This window comes from Phragmites australis, chromosome 7, assembly GCF_958298935.1.
Source record: "Phragmites australis chromosome 7, lpPhrAust1.1, whole genome shotgun sequence".
Lineage (NCBI taxonomy): Eukaryota > Viridiplantae > Streptophyta > Magnoliopsida > Poales > Poaceae > Phragmites > Phragmites australis.
The window spans coordinates 16,985,838-17,007,491 of NC_084927.1; the positions used below are offsets into that span (position 1 = coordinate 16,985,838).

Sequence of the window (21,654 nt, forward strand, 5' to 3'; positions counted from 1 at the left end):
CAGTCGGGGACGAAGCTGGCTTCATGCATGTAGTAATGAATCTTACCGAAACCCAAGGAGAAGAGTATGGTAAGTACGATGATAGATGGTCTCTTTTTTTTTCAATACCGATATTGAGAGCTTGAATTTGAGAGAACTGGAGCTGTCAGGATGACAATTTACCTGAGCGAAGTTGGACAGAAGTGTAGATTTAGGAACGTAAATATCTCCCTCCTACAGTAGAGGCCCTGAGTATGGACATTTACAATCCCCAAATAATCTACGAATCCAATTGACCAAGAAAAGATCGGTAATTAGCGTGGAACAGACCTGCCCGATACAACTCAAAATCCATGCTCGATTCATAACTGATACGAGGAGAAATATCATTGCAGGACGACCATAAAATTATACAGTAGATCTATTGTCTATTATAGCATAGTCTAGTGCACCGTAGAACGGAGATGGGTACATATGGGTACAACGCCGCAGCATACACGAAGTGACAGACGACACAGGTGACAGTAGAGATGGCTAAACCGTTCTCCTCTGATCCACGTAGTTAAAGCATGGAAACCAGTCGGTAGTAACACGGCCTTGCGACAAGGCGTAGAGCTTTTATGCAGCGCTGTCTATGGCCTTGGGCTGAGGTTCCTGCTTCCCAGGCACCTTGTCCATGTGCTCCAGCTTCCTCCATTTCGCAAACATGTTGCCGTAGAACTTGGCGTCTCGTCTGTTGTACTCTTTCATCTTCTCCTTTAGGGTCTTGTACACCAGCTTCACATCCCTGATGATAAGAACAGGGGGCGTTATTCTTGTTTAGCTACTGAGCATAGATGATAGTCCTTGTAAGATTTCAAGGATCAGAATTGATGGAAGTTCAATTGGCAGAGTGGTAATTTACCTGTTATCGGGATCAATTTCCAGGGCTTTCTTGATATCCAACTCTGCCAGCTCCAGATCAACAAGCTCAATGTATGCCTGCGCCCTTCTGTACAGGGCCTTAACATTTGTGCTCTCCAGTTCCAAAACCTGATTGCCAGCGCTCACATTCAGTTTACTTTCACCGACCAGAACATCGAAAAAAAGACAAGACATAACAAATCTGTACAATACCTTTGTGCATAGTTTCTCTGCTTCTCTGTACTCTTTCAGTTTCAGCTTGCACGCCGCGTTGTTGAGCTTGCAACTGATCTTCAGAGCTTTAGATTGTTTCTTCTCATCCTCGCTGAAGGAGCTGTCATACTCAATGTACTTTGCAGCCTAATTAAAAGGAGAAAAAATAATTGGAGGTAAGAGCCATTGGCCCATTGCTAGGTAGTCACATCCAATGTACAACAGAGTTTAGGTTAAGAGGCCATTGTCACTTGCCTTTTCATATCTCTTGGAGGCCTTGGCATACTTTCCCATCTTGAACCACGCATTGCCTTCATCTTTCTTTTTGGCAGCTGCTTCAATCTTCTCAACGTTGCTCTTCAAATCCCAAGATTCTTTCTCCTGAAAGAAAGGTATACAATTTTAACACTCTCAGATTAACAACAGCAACTAAGATAGACAGGCAAGTAAGAGGGATTTTAGACTTGCCTTCTCGAAGGAAACAAGCTCCACTTCATAGAAGACAGTGGAGTTAGGAGGAACCACGGCAAGATCCTGCTTCGTCTCAGTGGATCCAAAAGCATGTTCAGGTGGTATTCTCGCCAGCGCAACCTCTCCTTTCTTCATAGTAACCACTGTCCTGTCAAACCCTTCGATGACCTGCTCCTCATCGGTCCTGAACTCAAACGGCTCGTCACCATCATGCCCTTTCTTGACAAACACAGTGTCGTCCTCCAACTTGCCGATAAGCCTCACTGCACAGGTACAACAATTTGTATTATGTAACAGAATTGCAACATTTAGCAGGTGGGATGAGCATAAGCACATGAATTTCTAGTAGCATATGCCACACACCTCTCACAATTGCCCCATCGTTAGGGCGCTCATAGCCTTCGCCTTCCTTGAGGACCTTCTTCAAGATCCTCTTGTCATCACCGATCAGTGTCACAGTCTTCCAAGAGACCAGCTCGAGATCAATATGCAGAGTTGCGTTTGGTGGAACAGCACCTTCATCTCCTGAAGCCGGTCTTCCTTGCTCGCCAAATCCATCTGACCACAAATGAATTTAATGATGCCTGATGCCAAATCCAAAAATGTACAAAAAAATAGACCTAATTACAGAATTTTGGAGACTTACATTGTGGCTTGACAGTGAGTAGCACCTTTTCACCCTTCTTCATGGTCTTCACAGCCTTGGAGAGTGCCGGGCAGAAGTAGCCTGTCAACATTATTTTTTTTAGTTTATTAGAGGACTAACGGTTCAGAGTTAATTATGCACATCATGACGGACAAAGCTTACAAGATACATACCATCTTTGACGGCAAATTCAACACCATCAGACTTGGACACAGTAGTTCCATCCTCGAGCCTCGCATTGTACTTAACTGCATGAATCATTTGAGCAAAACATGTCAAAAACTGTATTCAAAATAAAATATCAGCACCAATACAAGGCATCATACCGAAAACTTCGTCTAGGTCCTTGGGGTTCTCCCATTTCTCGCCTTCAACAAGGATCTTCTTGAAGATACCACCGTCCTTGCAGATGTCTTTGACGCTGGCCCAGGACAGAAGCTCGACATCGAACTGGAGCGTCGCGTTTGGAGGGATAGTTGGCGATGAGCCAGTCTCGCCGTAGGCAAGCTCAGGCGGGATGGTGAATACTGCGTTCTCGCCCTTCTTCATGGTCTTGATGCCGAGGTCCCATCCTTTTATCACTTGCCCTGCGGACGGCAAATAGTACACATGATGAATGCTACTTTAATGCTCAACCGATGGAGCAAAACTGATGCTACAATTGTTGGATTAATGATTATATGTTCAAAACTTGAAATTGTTTCAACATAGCAGTACCTTGCCCGAGCTTGAACTTGAAGGGGGTTCCACGGTCACGGCTCGAATCGAACTTCGTTCCATCAAGAAGGGTGCCCGTGTAATGAACTGCAGTAAACAATTCAAATCTGTCAAATATCGATCTTGTCTACCATTCTAAGATAGCACAAATCATGATCCGACATGATGTATCACAGCCACATTTGAATGGCATTAGGCATCATAGCTATTAGCCAGCGGGCATTCTGATCCGCAAAATTCAGAGCTTAGCGTGCAGTTTCTAATTCTGTTTCAACTCATGCGTGCAGCGGCTGAACTGAACAACTAGACGCGTCGACAGTCGGCACGTACCTTCGACCTCGTCGCCGGTCTCGGGGCGGTCCCAACCCTCGCCCTCCTTGACGAGCTTCTTCTTGAGCCCCTGCTTCCCGATCTCCTTCTCCTCCCCGACCTTCATCGTCCCCGGGAAGTTGTCCTCATCGTCCCCGTCGTCGCCGCCGTCGAGGTCCTTCATGGCCTCGTCCTCCTCCAGGTCCCCCATCACCTCCTCCTCCTCCTCGCCGACGCCGGGGAGGTCGTACGCGTCGTCCGCCATCGGTTCTCCGGCTGGGAAAGATCAATCAACCAACGAAATGCTCCCGAGTTAATTGTGCGCTCTTGCTGGTTCCGCGACTCGTTCGCCACCGGAGCGAGGTCGTTCGGGGCCAGCATTTTATAGGGGCGCACGCGATTCTGGAGAGTTCTTCTGGGGGTGGACCGCGCGACGGGGGCAGGAGACTGGTGGATGCTTCCGGAGAGCGGTTGCAAGAGCGGGAGAGTTTTGGAAGGCCGTGGATGCTTCCAGAGACTGCGCTGCAAACCTGCGTCCACCAACAAGGAAAGGCCATCCATTATCTTTCTTTAAGATTAACAAAGGCAAGGTCCTTAGCTAACTCAACAACACCTTCTCTTTCACAAGCACCAATTGTAAAAAAAAATGCCAAGATGCCAACGCAAATTTTTCCTCAGTCTAACTGAAATGGTAGTAACATGATAATCTCATTATTTGTGTTTTTTAGAAAAATAATATTAAAATTATTTAACATTTTAACAAATACTACTAGTACAACGTTTATGACAAATTTTCTAGTTTTGACACCACAAAAATTTCCGTAGTTTAACTGAAATAATGCTGTAACATGAAAGAATATTCTTGTACCTTTCATGTTCTGACAATCGCGCTGCACGCTATTCTTGAAAGGAGAATAAGTATCTCTCTGGCATGATTGTCAGGTCAGATAAAATGAAAATTAAGTTAAAATGTGTTTTAATTTATTTATGATGAGCGATTAATATTGGTATTTATTTGTTTAATGATCTTCAGTTTTGCATAAGCGTTTATGTGATTTAAATTGATTTAAGATTTTATTTGAGCATATTAATTATAGATTAATGGAAATTGAAGTCAGAGATATGTGTTTGTGTGTCCCATGATGTATATGTGATAGATGTAACTTGACGGTCAACAGCGAAATAATCAGGGTCAAACGGAATGTTTGGTGCCGGATGATCAAAGAGGCTGGACAGAGTTAAGAGTGATTCTAGCTGAACATGTGGAGGTTAAGCAGAGTATGGAAGGCGGATAGAGACGTTGTGTTGATAAAGTCAAACGAAAGGAATACCGATGTAAGTGACAAGGCGGCCTAAGAAACCGGAATCAGGAGAGACTTGCCGACCGTCAGGATCGTCTGACAGGGTACATGTATCGACATCGAAACGCTTACTTAAGGTGTAAGCGAGGTGGCGAGTCACGCTTTGAGAAGTGTGTAGGCGGTTTCGCGGTTTGGCCTTAAAACCATTGGAGGACTAGAGGAGTACGTCGCACCAACGCAAAACTTGCATCGAGACGAAGCTAAGTCGTGAAGGTGTAACGGCTGCCCAATGAATAGAGAACAAAATGGATCAAAATATCCTCGGTGGTAGTAAGAGTGTACTATAAGAATTGAGTATTTTGGGAAAAAGTTAGGAAATTTAAAAGTCAATTTTCCTAGACCTATAAATAGAGGGGTAGGGCTATGAGAGAATTTGAACCAACCACTTGAGCAACCTTGTGCCACTCATTTGAGAGCTTAGAGCTAGGGTTTAGATGAGAGAAGGATGAGTGCTTAGCTTATGTAATAGGTGAGAGTTTTGAGAGAAAAAACGATGAAGTTTATATTTTTTTTCATATGCTTTAATTTCCTTTCGTCTAGTTTTCCTCTGTTGGTTCCCTTGCAAGTTTGCAAGTTTTTTGGTTTTTAATTTTGATTTTTGTTTTGATTTTTGGCTGAAATTTTAGCACCTTGTGAGGTCATTCTTCTTGTTGCTAAAGGCATAAAATTCACATACACATGCTTGTGTGATGGAGCCTTGAATTTCCTTTCCTCTAGACAATCAACTTGGAGAGTTTTGTTACTCGGTATTTATCTTTTCTTGTTTCTGTGCAAGTTGTGATCTTTCGAGTGCTAAGACACATGCATTAATCTTAAATGAAACTTATGGTTCATATACCATCCGTGGAGTCATTTTGCCTCGATTTTCTCTTGTTAAAATTTCTCCCTATTTTTGCTTCCACTTGAGTTTTGAGGTGCGTTGGGTGATCCAAATAGGAGAAGACTATCGATTTCGCAAAAAAATTGCTAATGCACTGATTCACCCCCCTCTAGTCACCAATCTCGTTCCTACAATTGGTATCAAAGCCGGTTTAATCACTTGTTGACCATAATTGGCTTTGTGATCCGTAGTCGACATGGAGAGAAGTGGGAAGATTTCGTTGTTTGATGGCCGTGATTTTTCGTATTGGAAGGTGTGCATGGAGGCTTATCTCTTAAGCTAAGAAAGTCCAATCTAGGAGGTAGTTGATTCTAACTACGAGATCCCGGCTGCTCGTACGACTCAAGTTCAAATCAAACTGTATGAGACCAACAATAAGGCCAGAAATATTTGTTCACAAGCCTGAGTCGGAATGAGTTTGACAGGGTTTAACACCTCCGTACTACCTGGGAGATCTGGACTACTCTTAGTGTCTTTCATGAAGGCAATAATCGGATTAAGGCCAGACGTAAAGCACATATAATTAAGAATATCAAATGTTTGTGCAAGACCCTGAAGAGTCTTTGGATGCCATGTTCGCTCGCTTTGATGGAATTATTTGCAATCTTTGATCAACTGGTGGTTTGCCCTATTCTGATCACGAGAGAGTGATCAAGATTCTTTATGCTCTGGATCATAACATATGGGAAGTAAAGACCTCGAGCATTGAAGAGTCATCAAGTTACGACACATTAACTTGTGATGAACTCTTTAGCAAGCTCAAGTCTACCGAGATAGTCAAGACGTCTCGGATTGATCTTGGAAACCCCTTGTCTCAGAACATGGCGTTAGTTTCCGGACCTAGCGGTGGCAACCACTCTGAAGTTACTATTTCTTGTGTTAACACTTTATCTAGTGAATTTACTTTATCTTCCTTAGTCTCTAACATAAGAGAGCAAGTGGATGTGCTTGACGATGAGGATACTAATCGTGAAGACATTCACCCGCTTCTATAACAACCATCGAGACGGAGAAGGGATAGTTCTCATACCTGCTTTGAGTGTGTGACACCACCCAATTCAAGGTGGACTGCCCCAAGCCCAAGAAGAAGGAAGACCGCGATCACGACTATGAAAAGCACAAGAAGAAAAACAAGAAGCCCTTCTTCAAGAAGAATCGTGGCAATATGACCAAGAAAGGCGGCCACGGCGGCTTCTAAGGCGTTCGTGGTAGCTCTCAGCGACATCGACACCTTTTCAAGCGAGGAGGAGAGCTCAGAGGAGGATGAACTGCAAGTGAAGAGCAAGAAGAAGGCCAAGGACCTCACCGGCCTCTACTTCATGGCAAATGACAACAATGACAGTGACCCCGAGCTTGATCCCTCCGAGGTATTACCTTTCTATGACTAACTTTCCATCCAAATCGATACCTTGAATGATGCTCTCGTTAGCCAGAATATGTTACTTAAGAAAGCTATGCGTGAGTTGAAGGAGATTAGGCCTAAGTATGAGTCTGTTTCATCTGAGCTTGCATTGTTTAGGTCTAGGCGTGATGGTGAGGAGTGTGAGAGTTGTTTTGTGGTTATGACAGAACTTGCCGAGCTTCAGGCTTTGCATGCTCAAGTTACCAATCAACTTGAGACTGCTGAGAAAAACTCTCTAAGGAGGAGTCTAGATCCATTCTCTTAGGCGTCTGCATGAATTGCCCTTTGCTTGCAAAGGATGTTGAACTGAAAGCAGTGTGCATCAAGGAGTTGGAATATAGATTGGAGAGTGCTAGGAGTTCAAAGGATGTGCAGTCGAACTGTCCCACCTACATCATCTTTCAGAACAAACTCAGCTAGTTTAGAGGGCAAGTTGAGAAGCTTTTAGCCGAGAATGAGTATCTCCTTTCTCTAGTGGAAAAATGCTCAAAAGGCAAGGGCAAAATTAATTTAATCTTTACCAAGACCAAGATGTGTGTTTATAAGGCGGGTTTGGCTCTTAGGTTAGGTTTTGAGAGGATGGCTTACAATGGGGAGAGTAATACTGTTTTCACCACATCTACTACCCTAGAAGCTAAGAAATCCAAAATCAATGTTACACCACATCTCAACAATAAGAAACCCACACCATAGCCTATCAAGAAGAAGTCCACACCACAATCCAAGAGAGCTTCACAGTCTTAGATTAGAGCCCCTATAAAAGAGCCTAGAGTGACTGGTAGTCAAATTCCCGAGAGACGCTACCACTGCACCTACTGTCAAAGAGAGAGTCACTTGGTTGGGTTTTGCTCTTGCCGTAGGAGGGATGAGCGGCGTGAGTGAGAGTGGAATACCCGGGACATATATTGCCCCTCTGTTGGTATACATGAGCCTTTTCCTCGATCCTACCCATAAGTCTCTAGCGTTTTTTAGTCTCTTCCTAGAGGTGGTGCCCGACGTGGATTTTACCATGACTCATATGGTTTTGATCCACGTTTAAGAGGTTTTGAGTTCCAGCGCTTTAGCGCACCATATTTTTCTCTTCGTGGTTCTTGCCCCCAACGTACTAGTATTGATTTGCATACACATGTTTTTACTGCTTCAAGGCGAATGACCCAGTATTGGATTCCTAAGAAGTTTATGACTAACCCTAGTACTGAGCCATCCACCTACTACTCTGCTCGCATGTAGGTGGTAGGTGGAGGCCTGGAGAACAAGTGGCTCATTGATTCCGGTTGTTTGCACCATATGATCGGAGATACATCATGTTTCTCCAGCCTCACCCCGATGAAGCGGCATGGGTACATCACTTTCGGGGATGATCAGAAAGGAAGGGTGAAAGTCAAAGGTATGGTAATGGTGAATGAGAGTTTTAATCTCAAGGATATGGCTTTGGTGGAGCATCTGGGATACAATTTGCTTTTTTTATCTCAGTTGTTGGATGAGGACTTGGAAGTGCATTTCAAACACGATACTTTCAAGTTCTTGATTATTCAGGCGCTTTGATTTGCCAGATTTTTAGAGTTGGGAGAGTTTTTAGAGCTGATTTTTTGAAGTCACTTGGTTCTTCTCGTTGTTTGATTGCTCAACATTCTTCTAATCTTTGGATGTGGTATAGGAGACTAGGGCATATGAGCTTTGACTTGCTTACTTATATGAGTGCCATAGGCTTGATCCAAGGAATGTCCAAGCTCAAGTATGAGAAGAACCTCGTTTGTACTTCTTGTCGGCATGGCAAGATGGTTGCCACCTCTCACCCACCAGTCAATCTGGTGATGACTAAATAATCGGGAGAACTTCTCCATATGGATATTGTTGGTCTTTTCCGTGTTCGTTCGGCGGGTGGGAAGTGGTATGTACTTGTCATTGTTGATGATTTCTCTCGCTACTCTTTAGTTTTCTTTCTTATGAGCAAGGATGAAGTGTTTTCACACTTTTGGAGCTTGGCTTTGAGATTGTTCAAAGAACTCCTTGGTGCATTGAAAGCAATTCACAGTGATAATGACACCGAGTTAAAGAACTATCTCTTTGATGCTTTATGTCTTAAGCATGACATTGAGTATCAATTTTTTGTCCCATGTGTTCCTCAGCAGAAAGGTGTTGTTGAGAGGAAGAATCGCACTTTGGTGGAGATGGCTAGGACAATGCTCGATGAGCATAGGACTCCTAGAAAGTTTTGAGCTAAGGCTATTAGCATGACATGCTACATCTCCAATCGAACTTTCTTGCGTTCGATCTTGAATTTGACTTATTATGAGTTGCATTTTGGGAAAAAACCCAAATGTTTCACATTTGAGAGTTTTTGGGTGTCGATGCTTCATCCTAAAGCATGGTAATCTTGACAAGTTCGAGTCGTGTTCTTCCGATGGTATTTTCTTGGAGTATTCTCTTCATGATCATTCTTACAAGATCTTTAATCTTGACACTAACACTATCATGGAGTCATGTGATGTGACCTTTGATGAATCAACTCCTTGTGCTAGCCCTGTCTTTAAGTGTTTAGGTGATCAGGAGATGAGCGAAAGCATTTTTGTAGAAAGAGACCTTCCCGCTTCTGGGGATAACGAGGATGATCCACTACTTCCCACTACTACACTCGCTCCTGAGCTGGTTCCTACCTCCTCAACACCGGCAGAGGGTCTTGCAACCTCTACTTCCACTTTAGTTGCTTTCGAGCTTGCACCAGCAGTGTTTGAGGGGGAGGTCATCTCACAACGTGAAGCCTCTCAAAAATTTCAGCGGCAACATCCCCCACAGTTGATGATCGGCGACCTTGGTGAGAGGGTAACGAGGTCCAAATCTGTTTATTATGCTCATGTCACTGATTCTGCATTTGTTACTTCTTTTGAGCCTCATGATGTTGGACATGCTTTACCTGATTCGATTTGGGTCAATGCCATGTATTAAGAGATTAAAAACTTTGAGAGAACCAAGTTTGAGTCCTAGTAGAGCCACTCTCAAATGTTCACACCATAGGCACCAAATGGATTTTCAAAAATAAACAGGAAGATGATAGGTCTGTAGTAAGAAACAAGGCTAGACTAGTAGCTCATGGTTTCACTCAGGTAGAGGGGATAGACTTTAGATAGACCTTTGCATCAGTAATTAGGCTAAGAAGCTATTAGGATCTTCCTTACATTTGCGGCATCCCGAGGTTTCAAGTTGTATCAAATGGATGTCAAGAGTGCTTTCCTAAATGATTTTATAGAGGAAGAGGTATATGTCAAGTAACCCCAAGGCTTTGAGCATCCCAGATACCCTCATAGAGTATACAAGCTTTAGAAAGTTTTGTATGGGATTAAACGGGCATCTAAGGCTTGGTATGATAGGCTTAGATCTTTTTTGCCAGGGCATGGGTATGTGATGGGGTCAGCTGATAAAAATTTATTCACTCTCGAGCATGGTAATGATTTCTTACTTGTTCAAATTTACGTGGATGATATAATTTTTTGTGGCTCTTCTCATGCACTTGTAGCCAAGTTTGCAAAAACTATGAGCAGGGAGTTCGAGATGTCGATGATGGGCGAGCTCAGCTTCTTTCTTAGGTTGCAAATCAAGCAATGCAAGTAAGGTACATTCATCTACCAAACAAAGTACACCGAGGATTTGCTGAAAAAGTTCGACATGAGCGATGCAAAACCATTGGCGACACCGATGACTACCTCGATCGTGCTTGATCAAAATGAAGATGATGAGGAGGTGGACCAACGGGAGTACAGGAGCATGATCAGCTCCCTCCTGTACCTAACGGCGACAAGACCCGACATCCACTTCACTGTCTACTTGTGTGCTCGCTGCTAGGCTTCACCGAGGACGTCTCACCGCCAATCAATGAAACACATTCTAAGGTATCTTAAGCACAATCTTGAGTATGGCCTATGGTTTTCTGCATCTTCTTTGCTTTCTCTTCGTGGCTTTTCGGATGCGGATTTTGTTGGTTGTATAATTAACAAAAAGAGTACCTCTGGTACTTATCATTTCTTAGATACTTCTCTTGTATGTTGTTCTTCTCGTAAGCAGCCTGCGTTGCATAGTCTACTGTATAAGCTGAATATGTAGCTGCTGCTAGCTGTTGCTCATAGATTTTTTGGATGGTTGCTACCTTGAGGGATTTTGGGTTAGATTTCAGGACTGTGCCACTTTTGTTTGACAACACCAGTGCCATAAGCTTAGCCAATAATCCAGTTCAACACTCCAAAATCAAAAATATAGATGTGAGATTCCACTTCCTGAGAGACTACAATAAGAAGGAAGACATTGAGTTGAGCTACATAGATACCCAATACCAACTAGTCGATATCTTTACCAAGCCTCTAGGTGCAACAAGATTTGTCTTTCTGAGGGGAGAGGTTGGTGTGTACCATACCTACGGCATTGTATGAGAGGGGGTTGCCTTTGTACATACTCTATCTTACTTTTATTGTATTTGCACTGCATAGCATTTTTGTAAGATAATCATGTTAGCAAGCCTCACTTATATGTTCTTTACACTTTCTTGTACTAGTTGTGAATTTGTTCTAAGTATAGTGGATGCATAACAATTTGTGTAAGCTTATGCTCTTATTGAAATATGACATAAAATATGTTGAGCAACCTTGTCTTTTCTAAGAATGAACTTGAAATGTAAACATAATCTCTTGTCATATTTGAGTGTTTGCTTTAGCTTGATCAGTGCTTAAATTAGGGCTAGTTCCGTAAAAAGCTTGTGCTAGGCGGCTTTATTCAGTTCAACGGATTAGGGGTATTTGATCTTTGTTTATGTAAATGTTTAGCCCATGATTAACCCTTGTGAGAGCATGTGCTCTTTTGTGTCGCAAAGGCACAACTTGTTTTGGCTTTGTGAAAAATTGCATATCTTGAATCCTATGTTGAGTTAATAAAATGAATGATCAAGTTTTGAGCTAAAATTGAATCCAATACGGTGACTTAAGCCTTCATGTAGTTTGTTAAAGAAATGAACCCATGGTTGCTTAAAACTCACTTGAGGATAGTTAAATAATCAAATGAGAAATTAAACTTGTGCGTTTTAATGTGCTAAGAATGTTATTTTTCATGTTGTCAAACTAAGGCCTGGATTGATATGTGGGTGTTTTCATAGCCTGTCGGGCTGAACTTGGTTGTCTAGTTTTAACTTGACATAGCACTAGTTTTTCTAATCTTTTGCACTGATCATGAAATTGTGAATGCTTTTATGGTGACATATTTTGGATAATTGAACAATATAATCAAAACTTGCTTCACTCCCGGTGCTTGTGACATGAACTCACTTTGAGACTTTGTGCGCCTATGATTTATATTGTTTACTCCTCCTAGTGCTTTGATATCTCTAGTCCTTGCAAGTGCTTTGTGATCTATATGCGAAGCTTTGTAGGCTTGTATTTTATTTGCACATCTTTTGCATAGTTATGTATCCTTGATGTTTGCATTGCCAAAGGGGAAGAAAATATGGACAAAGATATTATGCACAAATATTCAACAAACAGGGAGAAAATTGCATTTATCTAGAAATGAAACAAAAAAAAAATGGAATATGTGCAATCATTAAGGAGGAGCATGTGTTTTTTGGTTTTTGAGTTTTTCTTGATCTTTTGAGTTTTTTGGCTCGTCTTTTCCTCTCTTAGAGCTTTTGCAACCTTTCTTATGCCAAGTGACATATTTTTTTCTTTCTCAAGTTTTTGGTCACTTGGATAAGCTTATCTTGTTTTAATTTCTTCAAATAAAAAACTTTGTACTTTGAGGGTTGTCAATGCACTCATCAAGGGGGAGATTGAGAAACCAAGTTGAAATGTGTCTTGGTTTACTTGTGATGAGTGATTGACATTGGTATTTATTTTTAGTTTGATGATCTTCAGTTTTGCATGAGCGTTGATGTGATTTAAATTGATTGGGATTTCATTTGAGCATATTGATTATGGATAACTGGAATTGGAGTTGGAGATATGTGTTTACTTGTCTCATGGTGTGCATGTGATGGATGCAACTTGGTGGTTGACGGCGGGATGAACGGGGCCAAGCGGAGTGCTTGGTGCTGGATGATCAAGGAGGCCGGGTGGAGTCGAGGGTAGTTCTAGCTGAACATGTGGAGGTCAAGCAGAGCATGGAAGGCTGTGAGGAACCATCCAAACAGTATTCTAATTAATCATTAAGTCGATTATTTCCATAATCAAGACTTCAACGATTAACCATAATAGTATCCTGGTAGTCCCAGCATGTGTTTTGTACCCAAGATCGGAACACGTGCCTTTCAACATAACACATCACAATATAGCTTAATAAAGAGCGAGTAATTAAAATTTATACTACAAGTCTTTAACATGCAACCATTTTCAAAAATTTACATCAAAAGGCAACAACATCTACGCAGCGGAAACATAAACCTATACAATAAAAGATAGTGGAGCCACGTGTCCTTAGGCTCCACCCCAAAACACGACCTTCGAGAGTAGGGTGAACTACTCTTGCCCACCACCCTGATCACAGGCAAGAAGTAGCCAAACACCGGCTCTTCCTCACCAGCAGCACCTGAAAATGCAGGCATGAGTACGAAACTACTCGCAAGACTTAAACCATAAAGAGCACATATACATAGCTCGAGTCCAAGGATTATGCATTGAGCCATTAGTAAGGAAAAACCACATGGTTAAGTTAAACATAAGCGGTAAGAAACCTAGACATATATGTGTGAGCAACTAACTTAACTAACAGCAACATAACTCTACCTTGCTATAACCAACTGAACATAAATAACTGAAACCATTATGAACAAACATGTAACAAAGACCAACTCAACGATCTCCTACATATCCAACCATCAACCACAAGCGAAAACTCTATGACCGATGCAGATGGACAGAAACATGCTCATGACCGAGAACGCGGTATTTCGAAATATTTTTACAACCTGCAGGGGTACTCCTGGACCCACACGACTTGAGGACCATACGGCTTGCATAACCACACAGATTCATACAAGGGGTACACATGTAAACCTTTCCTAATAAGCCCCCATTTAGATCATGCATCGCTTGGCACGGAGGTACTAGAACTACTTCAGGAGCAAACTAGCACCTCTTACAAGCCCGCCCGCTCACACCGTCAATGTTCACACCCAAATGATCACAGATATAGAGGTATTCGGCTCGCCTTACCATTAGATCAGCATGTGGTGAGTAAGGTAAGTACTAAAGCCGACTACACCGATGATCGGTGCTTAAATGATGCAAGCGGTCTACGGTGTCCAGGTTCATCTCCCGGCTTGCCCCAGGACTTTCCTCCGGAGTAGATAACAGCCCTAGCACCGCCCACATCACGTCTCATACTCACCATTCATCCAACCATCATCAACCCATATCCAACATTGTGATCATTATGAAAGTAAATAACACCTATACTCGCGAACGATGAAATAATTCACCGCTCGACTTCTACCAAATGACCTATGCATTGCTAAGCATTTTGATTTAACTTGTAATCTAGACACCAACAACATACTCAAGATGACAAGGAAAGGATGAGCAACAATTTAATGTAGAAATAATGGATTCAACATAGGATCTACCCACTTGTACCCGATCTCTACTCGACACATGCAAACATACATAAGCATAGTTTATAAATTTTAGACTTCATTCAATTGAACAAACGTGCAATATGTTTAGTTGTTTGCCTTGCTGCTCAGGTGGCTACCTATAATTTTCCAAGCAACACTCGTATAAAACTAGAAGATTAGAGTTGTATTCAACCACAGTCGTATCACGCTCCGGCTCCTTGTTCACTAAAGAAAAGCGCATGCAATGATGAGCATAAGTGAAATGCAATAATGCATGCTACAATATACATCTGATGAATTTCCATAAAATATGCCATATAAAGCATGAAAATATTTTTCCTAGATAGAAAAAGTCATAAGGAGACTAGCAAAATTGGTTTTACCCATTTTGGGCTTGCGATGAATTAACGGTGAATTAATGAAGCTTTAACCTAATTAATAAATCTCAGAAATTTAATTAAATATTAATGGTTGGGGACATTTTTAATAGTTATAGTAGGTTATTATGAAACCAAAAAAGTTGGTTTCATAATTTTTGGAGCTACAGATAATTTATTATGAATTTTACAAGTTTCAGCCAACAGTAAACTGTGCTGAAAACGGTTCTGTCTGAGTGACCGCGGTCAGACCACCAACAGGGGCGGTTAGACCACCGGGAGTCATGGTCAGACCACCGGAAATCACAGTCAGATCGCCAGTGTGCAGAGAGGTTTAGGTTTTGCCGATTAGACCGGCCCGAGGGGCAGTCGGACCCTTGGAACAACGATCAGACCGCTGTATGCGGCTAGGAAAACTTGGTGAGCTCACCGGCGACCATTCTAGCAACCTTTCGGGTGAGGATTTGGACATAGAGCATCATCTTGACCTCCTCTACCGCATAGAACCACACATATAAGCCGAAAATTGACCAAAACTTGGCTATTGCTACCAAAACATCAAGAACTCATGAACTTCAACCCTAGCTCTAAATTCTTAAATTTTGACCAACCAATTCATGCATCCATGCCATGGGAGCCGAGGAGACTCACCCATGGTGTTTATAGAGTTGGGTGACCGTCAGATGATGAAGGAAATGGAGGAAATTACTCGGGAGACGAAGAAATCCGGTGTTCTTCACGTTTCAACCCTAAACACCGAAAGATATCAAATCTGGCACAAATCCTTGGGAAAGAGCAAACGAATTGGAGGGATAGAAAGCTTATGATCTAAGGATCGCGATGGTACCATATACGTACCTCAAATCCTTCTCTTAAGATCGGATTTTGGGAGAAAGGGAGAGAGAGCTTGAGATGGGAGTGAGAGGGAGCTGGTGCCCTTGCTAGCTCGGTAGAGCACGGGAGAGAGGGAGTGGGAGCAGGTGGGTACGGTGTGGCCGTTGGTGGGGGCAATCAAGTGAGAAGGAGAGAGAAGTAAGGTGTGGGACCGACCGGTGGGTCCCACATATAAGAGAAAAATGTTAGTTTTAACTGCGAATTCTATTATTTTCTCTCCCCAAATTCTTTCTCTTATCCGATTGACTCAAAACGAATGTGCCAAAATGATTTGCTTCGAATTTAATTGTGACGCTAATGACGCATGATTAAGCTTAATCATGCGAATATAGAATTTGGGATGTGACAAAGGCGGATGGAGACGGGGTGTTGACAAAGTCAAGTGAAGGGGATGCCGGTGCAAGTGACAAGATTGCCCGAGGGATTAGGAGCGGGTGAGACTTGCCGGCAGTTAGGATAGCATCACGGAGTACACGTGTTGATGACATCGAAGTGCTTGCTTAAGGTGTAAGCAAGGTGACGAGTCACGCTTTGAGAAGTGTGCAGGTGGTTTCGCTGTTTGACCTCAAAACTGTGGGAGGACTGGAGGAATATGTGGCACCATCGTGAAGCTTATGTCGAGACAAAACTAAGTCATGAAGGCGTCATGACTGTCCAATGAATGGAGAAGAAAATGGATCAAAGTGTCCTCGGTGGTAGAAGTGTACTACAAGAGAGGGGTACTTTAGGAAAAACTAATAAACTTAGTGATCAAGTTTCTTAGGCCTATAAATAGAGGAGTAGAGCTATAAGAGAGTTTGAATCGGCCACTTGAGCAACCTTGTGCCACCCATTCGAGAGCTTAGAGTCAGGGTTTTAGAGGAGAGAAGGATGAGTGCTTAGCCTATGTAATATGAGAGAGTTTTGAGAGATAAATATTTGTAATCCGCCTAAAATAGGACTGACCTCTTTGAGTAACGAAGTTTATATTTTTGCATATACTTAAATTTTCCTCCTTCTAGTTTCCCTCTATTGGTTCCCTTGAAAGTTTGCAAGTTTTTTAGTTTTCGGCTTTGATTTTCGTTTTAGTTTTTAGACTGAAATTTCCGCATATTGTGTGGTTATTCTTCTTGTTGCTAGAGATATAAAATTCACATACACACGCTTGTGTGATGGGGTCTTGAATTCTTTTACCTCTAAACAATTAACTTAGAGAGTTTTGTTGCTCAGTGTTCATCTTTTTTTTTAATGTTGTGATTTTTCGAGTGCTAAGACATATGAATTGATCTTAAATAGAACATATGTTCATATATCATTCATGAAGTCGTGTTGTCTCGATTTTCTCTTTATTTTTACTTCTGCTTTAGTTTTAAGTACGTTGGATCATCCAAATAGAATAAGATCATCGATTTCACAAGAAATTTATTAGGACATCTATTCACCCTTTTCTAATTGAAGATCTCTTTCCTACGTAAAAACGGTCCAAATGGCCATGTGTAAAGATCACCGCAGCAAAACTCCATAGCAGATTTGGCACTATAGAAAGAATCTAGCAATCAACCTGGCGTGATGAAATTTCAACGATACAAATCAAGGAAATGGCACATCATCAGTGGCTGAAGAGAATCTCATTCTGTCACAGACATGACTTACATATCAAGGACTGCAGTCGTATAGATGCTGCGTCCTTCCCAAATTTTGTTGGCCGTAACATGCTGATATCTGACGAAAACCAAATCATACCTGTAGTCACATGCGTTCGGCAAATTGAACTAAGTAAACTCGTTGCAGCTGATGAATCTGACTTTTTTTTTCATTAGCGCATTTTATTCCTCCTTGAGGATTAGAAGCATCAGCATATAAACGCGTATCTGAATACAGTTTACCCACGGTGCTGGTACCTTAGACAATCACAAATTTAGTAACAGTTATCACATAGCTGAGATTGGAACAGATAAATTCTTACTTAGAGGTTGTCTACAGGTTTCAGTACTATCTATATACAGGAAAAGAATAATTGCAACTGCGTTATTGTGACTATTTTGGATCTGCATACAAATCATCATCAGGCTCAGAATGTAACGATATATTAGATACTAAATCTTCAAGCATTAAGTGGATTTTATCTCTCGCGGGATGATTCTGGTCGTCCACAAGGAATACATGAACTGCATCCTTGACCTCAATCCAACTGCAACCTGGTTCCTTTTTCACGTTGAGATTCCTCAATCTTGTCCGTACCTTCACAACATCCTCCCATTTGCCCAACTTAGCATAGATGTTAGACATTGCAATGTAAGCAGACCTCTGCTTTGTGCCCATGCAAAACAATTTCTGAGCTACTTTCTCACCCATCTCCAGGTCCATTGAATACCAGCAGGCAGTAAGTAGGGCTCCCCATACCACACCATCTGCTGGCACAGGCATTTCAGAGATGAACTTCTCAGCTTCTCTGATACGTCCGGTACGACCAAGAAGATCGACAGCGCAAGTATAATGCTCCACAGTTGGAACTAGTCCATAGTTTTCCATAGAGTGGAACATTTTCATCCCCTTGTTAACAAAACCAGCACAAGCACTAGCCATAAGGAGACCCAAAAAAGTGATTTTGTTCGGATTGACATGATGCCTCAGCATCCTCCCAAATTGTACTAGAGCCTCCAGCCAGTGACCATTCTGGGCGAGCCCACTGATGAGTGATGTCCAAGAAGCAACATTAGGCGATGTGATGCAACCAAATGCAGATCGTGCATCACTCACGCAACCACATTTAAAGTACATATCAGCAAGGGCTGTTCCAACATGACCATTGGGGTCAAATGGAGTCTTGCAGAGGTGAGCATGTACCATTTTGCCTTGCTCAAGAGTTCCAATAGTTGCACAGGCACGCAATAGAGTAGAGAATGTAGAAGGGCTGCATTCAATGGACAGCCGGCACATGACCACAAATAGCTTTAGAGCTTCTGAAGGCTGATCATGTTGAATGTAACCTGAAATCATAGCATTCCACGTTATTGTGTCTTTCTCATCCTTTATCTGTTCAAACAACTTCAGCCCCTCCTCCAACCTTCCGTTCTGGAGAAACACCGACATCATGGAGTTTAAGGACACCATGTTTCTCCGAGGCATCTTCTCAAACATCCTCTGGCAATCCTCAATCCTTCTGTCCATTGCATATGCCTTGATCATCAGATTGTAGGAGCCCGAGTCATGATCTGGCATCTGTGAGAAAACCATCTTAGCATCATCTGTCCTGCCCATTGATATAAGCCCTGCAATCAGCGTATTGGATGTGATCAAGGATGGCCTTTCCAAGTCATTGTAAACCTGCAGGGCATCATCCAAAGCATCAGAAGTGCAGTAAAGATCAACAAGAGCACTGGTGATTAACTGCTCGGTCTCATATCCGCTACGAATCAGACATCCATGAACTGATTTTCCAAAGTCTAACGCTCCAAGCCTCACACAAGCCCTCAGAACACTGTCATAAGTGTACTCATTTGGCATGACACCATCATCAGCCACTAACCGCACAAACAGCTCCAGCGCCTTGCCACAGCGCTCATCTGTGCCCTTTGCGTAGCCTGAGATGACAGCGGTCCATGCAAACACATCGCGAGGCGCTGGCATGAGCTCGAGCAAACCCAGAGCCTCGCTCAGCAAGCCGAACCTCACGAGCGCCACGACCATTGGGCTCCACAGCAGCTCGTTCCTCGGATGAAGGGACTCAAAGAGCACGCGAGCTCCGCGAAGATCGAAGCATGAGGAGTAGAAATCGAGGAGAGACGCCCCGACGACGAGGAAGCCCTCGGACCCGGACTTCACCACCTGGCAGTGCGCCTGCGCGCCCACGCGGAATAGCCGCCCGCGGGCGCAGGCGCCGAGCACCGACGCGAAGGTGGCCTCGGTGAGCCCCACCCCGGAGCGATGCATCCGTGCGACGGCGTCCAGCGAGTCGGCGACGCTCCCGCGCCTGGCGTGGCCCGCGACCGCAGCTTTCCAGGAGGACACGGCCCAGCGCGGCGTTCCATCGAACATGTCGCGGGCGCCCGCGGTGTCGCCGCCGCGGGCGAGCCGTGTGTCACGCTGCTGCGCGATGGCGCGCCGCGCAGTGTCCTGGTCGGGCGCGGCCGATGAGCCGCGGGAAGGCGGCCGTGGTAGCGCATGGTTGGGCGGTGTCCTCGGTCTCGAGAAGGCGAACGGCGCGGCTCTACGGAGCATGCATGCGAGCGGGCGAGTCGCGCGGTGGCGGGCTGTCACTAACTTTTGTGAAGTGGTGCATTGTTTACTAATAGTGTATTTAGTTGTTTTTAAGCTGTAAAGTATATTTTGAATAAATAAAAATATATTAAGTGGATGTAGTATGTCTGAAAAAAAATATTTAATTATCTTGTTGCCTACATAAGTAAATATATTGCTCCTACACATAAGACAAACGACTAGATCTATTATCACACTGTAGCAGATGCAATACATCCACGCTTCATAGAGAATCACAATTCGGATGTATCCATCAGGTTAGACTCCAACAGTATAATTGTATTTGTAGATGTATGAAGGAACATCACATACAAACAACTAAATAACATTCTCTACAGGAATATACACACGAGCTGAGTCAGGATGTCTACGGTACAGACAATCAAATTATGCCCTAAATACTTGTACATTCTCAAAAAACTATAATTTTTTAGATGGGTTTTACAACCTAAATTAGAAAAATTGACTATGTCTCGAAAAAGTTGATGAATCTTTGATAAAATATTTAAAGTTGATGAACATTTAATTATATATTTCATAAAGATTAGTTTGTAACATAATTTTATTTTGAGTATTGCAACTAGATCTGCACATTAAATGACTGTTTTGCCCTGCTGCACTACCCGTTCGACTTTGAGAGCGATGGGCGGGTGGAGCTGGTTCCGCTGCGGCCGATCGGTCGCCGGGGCCTACGGGGTGGAGCTCCCCGAGCCGTTTCAACTGTCGGCGTCCTTGCCTGAGTGGCCGCATGGTTCGGGGCTGATTGATTAGTTTGTGAATAGTTGCCGTGGTTGAGCTGCAACTGCGAATTATCGGTAGATTTGTTCTTTCCTTTGTTCAAATTTTCCCAGATTTGTTATTTTCCCTTTCTGTACAGGGAAATTTTTACATGATAACTGATAGAATCGATTCTGCTTAGTTACTATACTCTTGCGCTGTGGTGGTTTTAGAAGCCAGAGTGGAGGGAAGGATAGAATCCTGCGAAAGATGGATTTTTTTATCCATGGGCTTCGTATAGGAATTTGTGTAGAAGACCAGATGCTACGAGTATTTCGTAGATATACTGCTGATCTTTGTTTGCAGTGCTTGATGCCATGAGTTCTTTGACTTTTGCAGCTTCATCATTCATTGATGGCAACTTCCGAAGCTTACTGGTGATCTTTGTTGTCGCTGTTCTCCATGGGCCTCCGGCCACAGACCACCTCGAGCAGGAAGACGCCGAAGGCAAACACGTCGGTGCTTGTGGTTGCGGGCCTTGCCCGTCTTGCTCATCTCTGGCGCGAGGTACCCGAGCTGTCTACAGGTTGCTGCCATGGTCATACAGCCTCGCGCGGCCGAAATGGCTAAGCTTGCCGTTCATGTCAGCGTCAAGGGGCACGTTGCTGGACTTGATGTCCCGGTGCACCACCACCTGCTCCCACCCCTCGTGTAGGTACAACAGCCGGACGGCGACGCCCCAAACGATCTTGGCACGCAGCTCCCAGCTCAACACCGACTTGCCGGCGTTGAATGGGTGCTTGTCGAGCCTTGCATTCACCATGTAGTCATAGACAAGCATCAGCTCGCCTCGCCACCGGCGGTAGCCGAGCTACACCAAGTTGCGATGGTGTAGCCAGCTCATGCTGGCGATCTCCGACACAAACTCGCACCACCGGCTGTAGTCGAATTGCTTGAT

General features: G+C 43.3%; 2 protein-coding genes across 2 annotated transcripts; both read right to left on the minus strand.

Annotated features, from left to right (window-relative positions):
• Positions 1–317: 317 nt before the first annotated feature.
• On the minus strand, positions 318–3,605 carry LOC133924044 (70 kDa peptidyl-prolyl isomerase-like). Its single transcript, XM_062369416.1, has 11 exons — positions 3,260–3,605; positions 2,930–3,016; positions 2,539–2,799; positions 2,386–2,460; positions 2,213–2,293; positions 1,930–2,124; positions 1,564–1,829; positions 1,351–1,476; positions 1,096–1,242; positions 884–1,011; positions 318–766 (listed from the first exon to the last, which is right to left on the minus strand). Exons 1-11 carry the CDS (start codon positions 3,501–3,503, stop codon positions 598–600), a joined length of 1,779 nt encoding a protein of 592 aa, XP_062225400.1. The 5' UTR covers positions 3,504–3,605; the 3' UTR covers positions 318–597.
• A 14,151-nt stretch (positions 3,606–17,756) lies between these two features.
• Positions 17,757–19,940, minus strand: LOC133925425 (pentatricopeptide repeat-containing protein At2g13600-like). The gene has a single exon (XM_062371357.1). The coding sequence runs from the start codon at positions 19,938–19,940 to the stop codon at positions 17,757–17,759; it is 2,184 nt and encodes a 727-aa protein (XP_062227341.1).
• Positions 19,941–21,654: the final 1,714 nt, after the last annotated feature.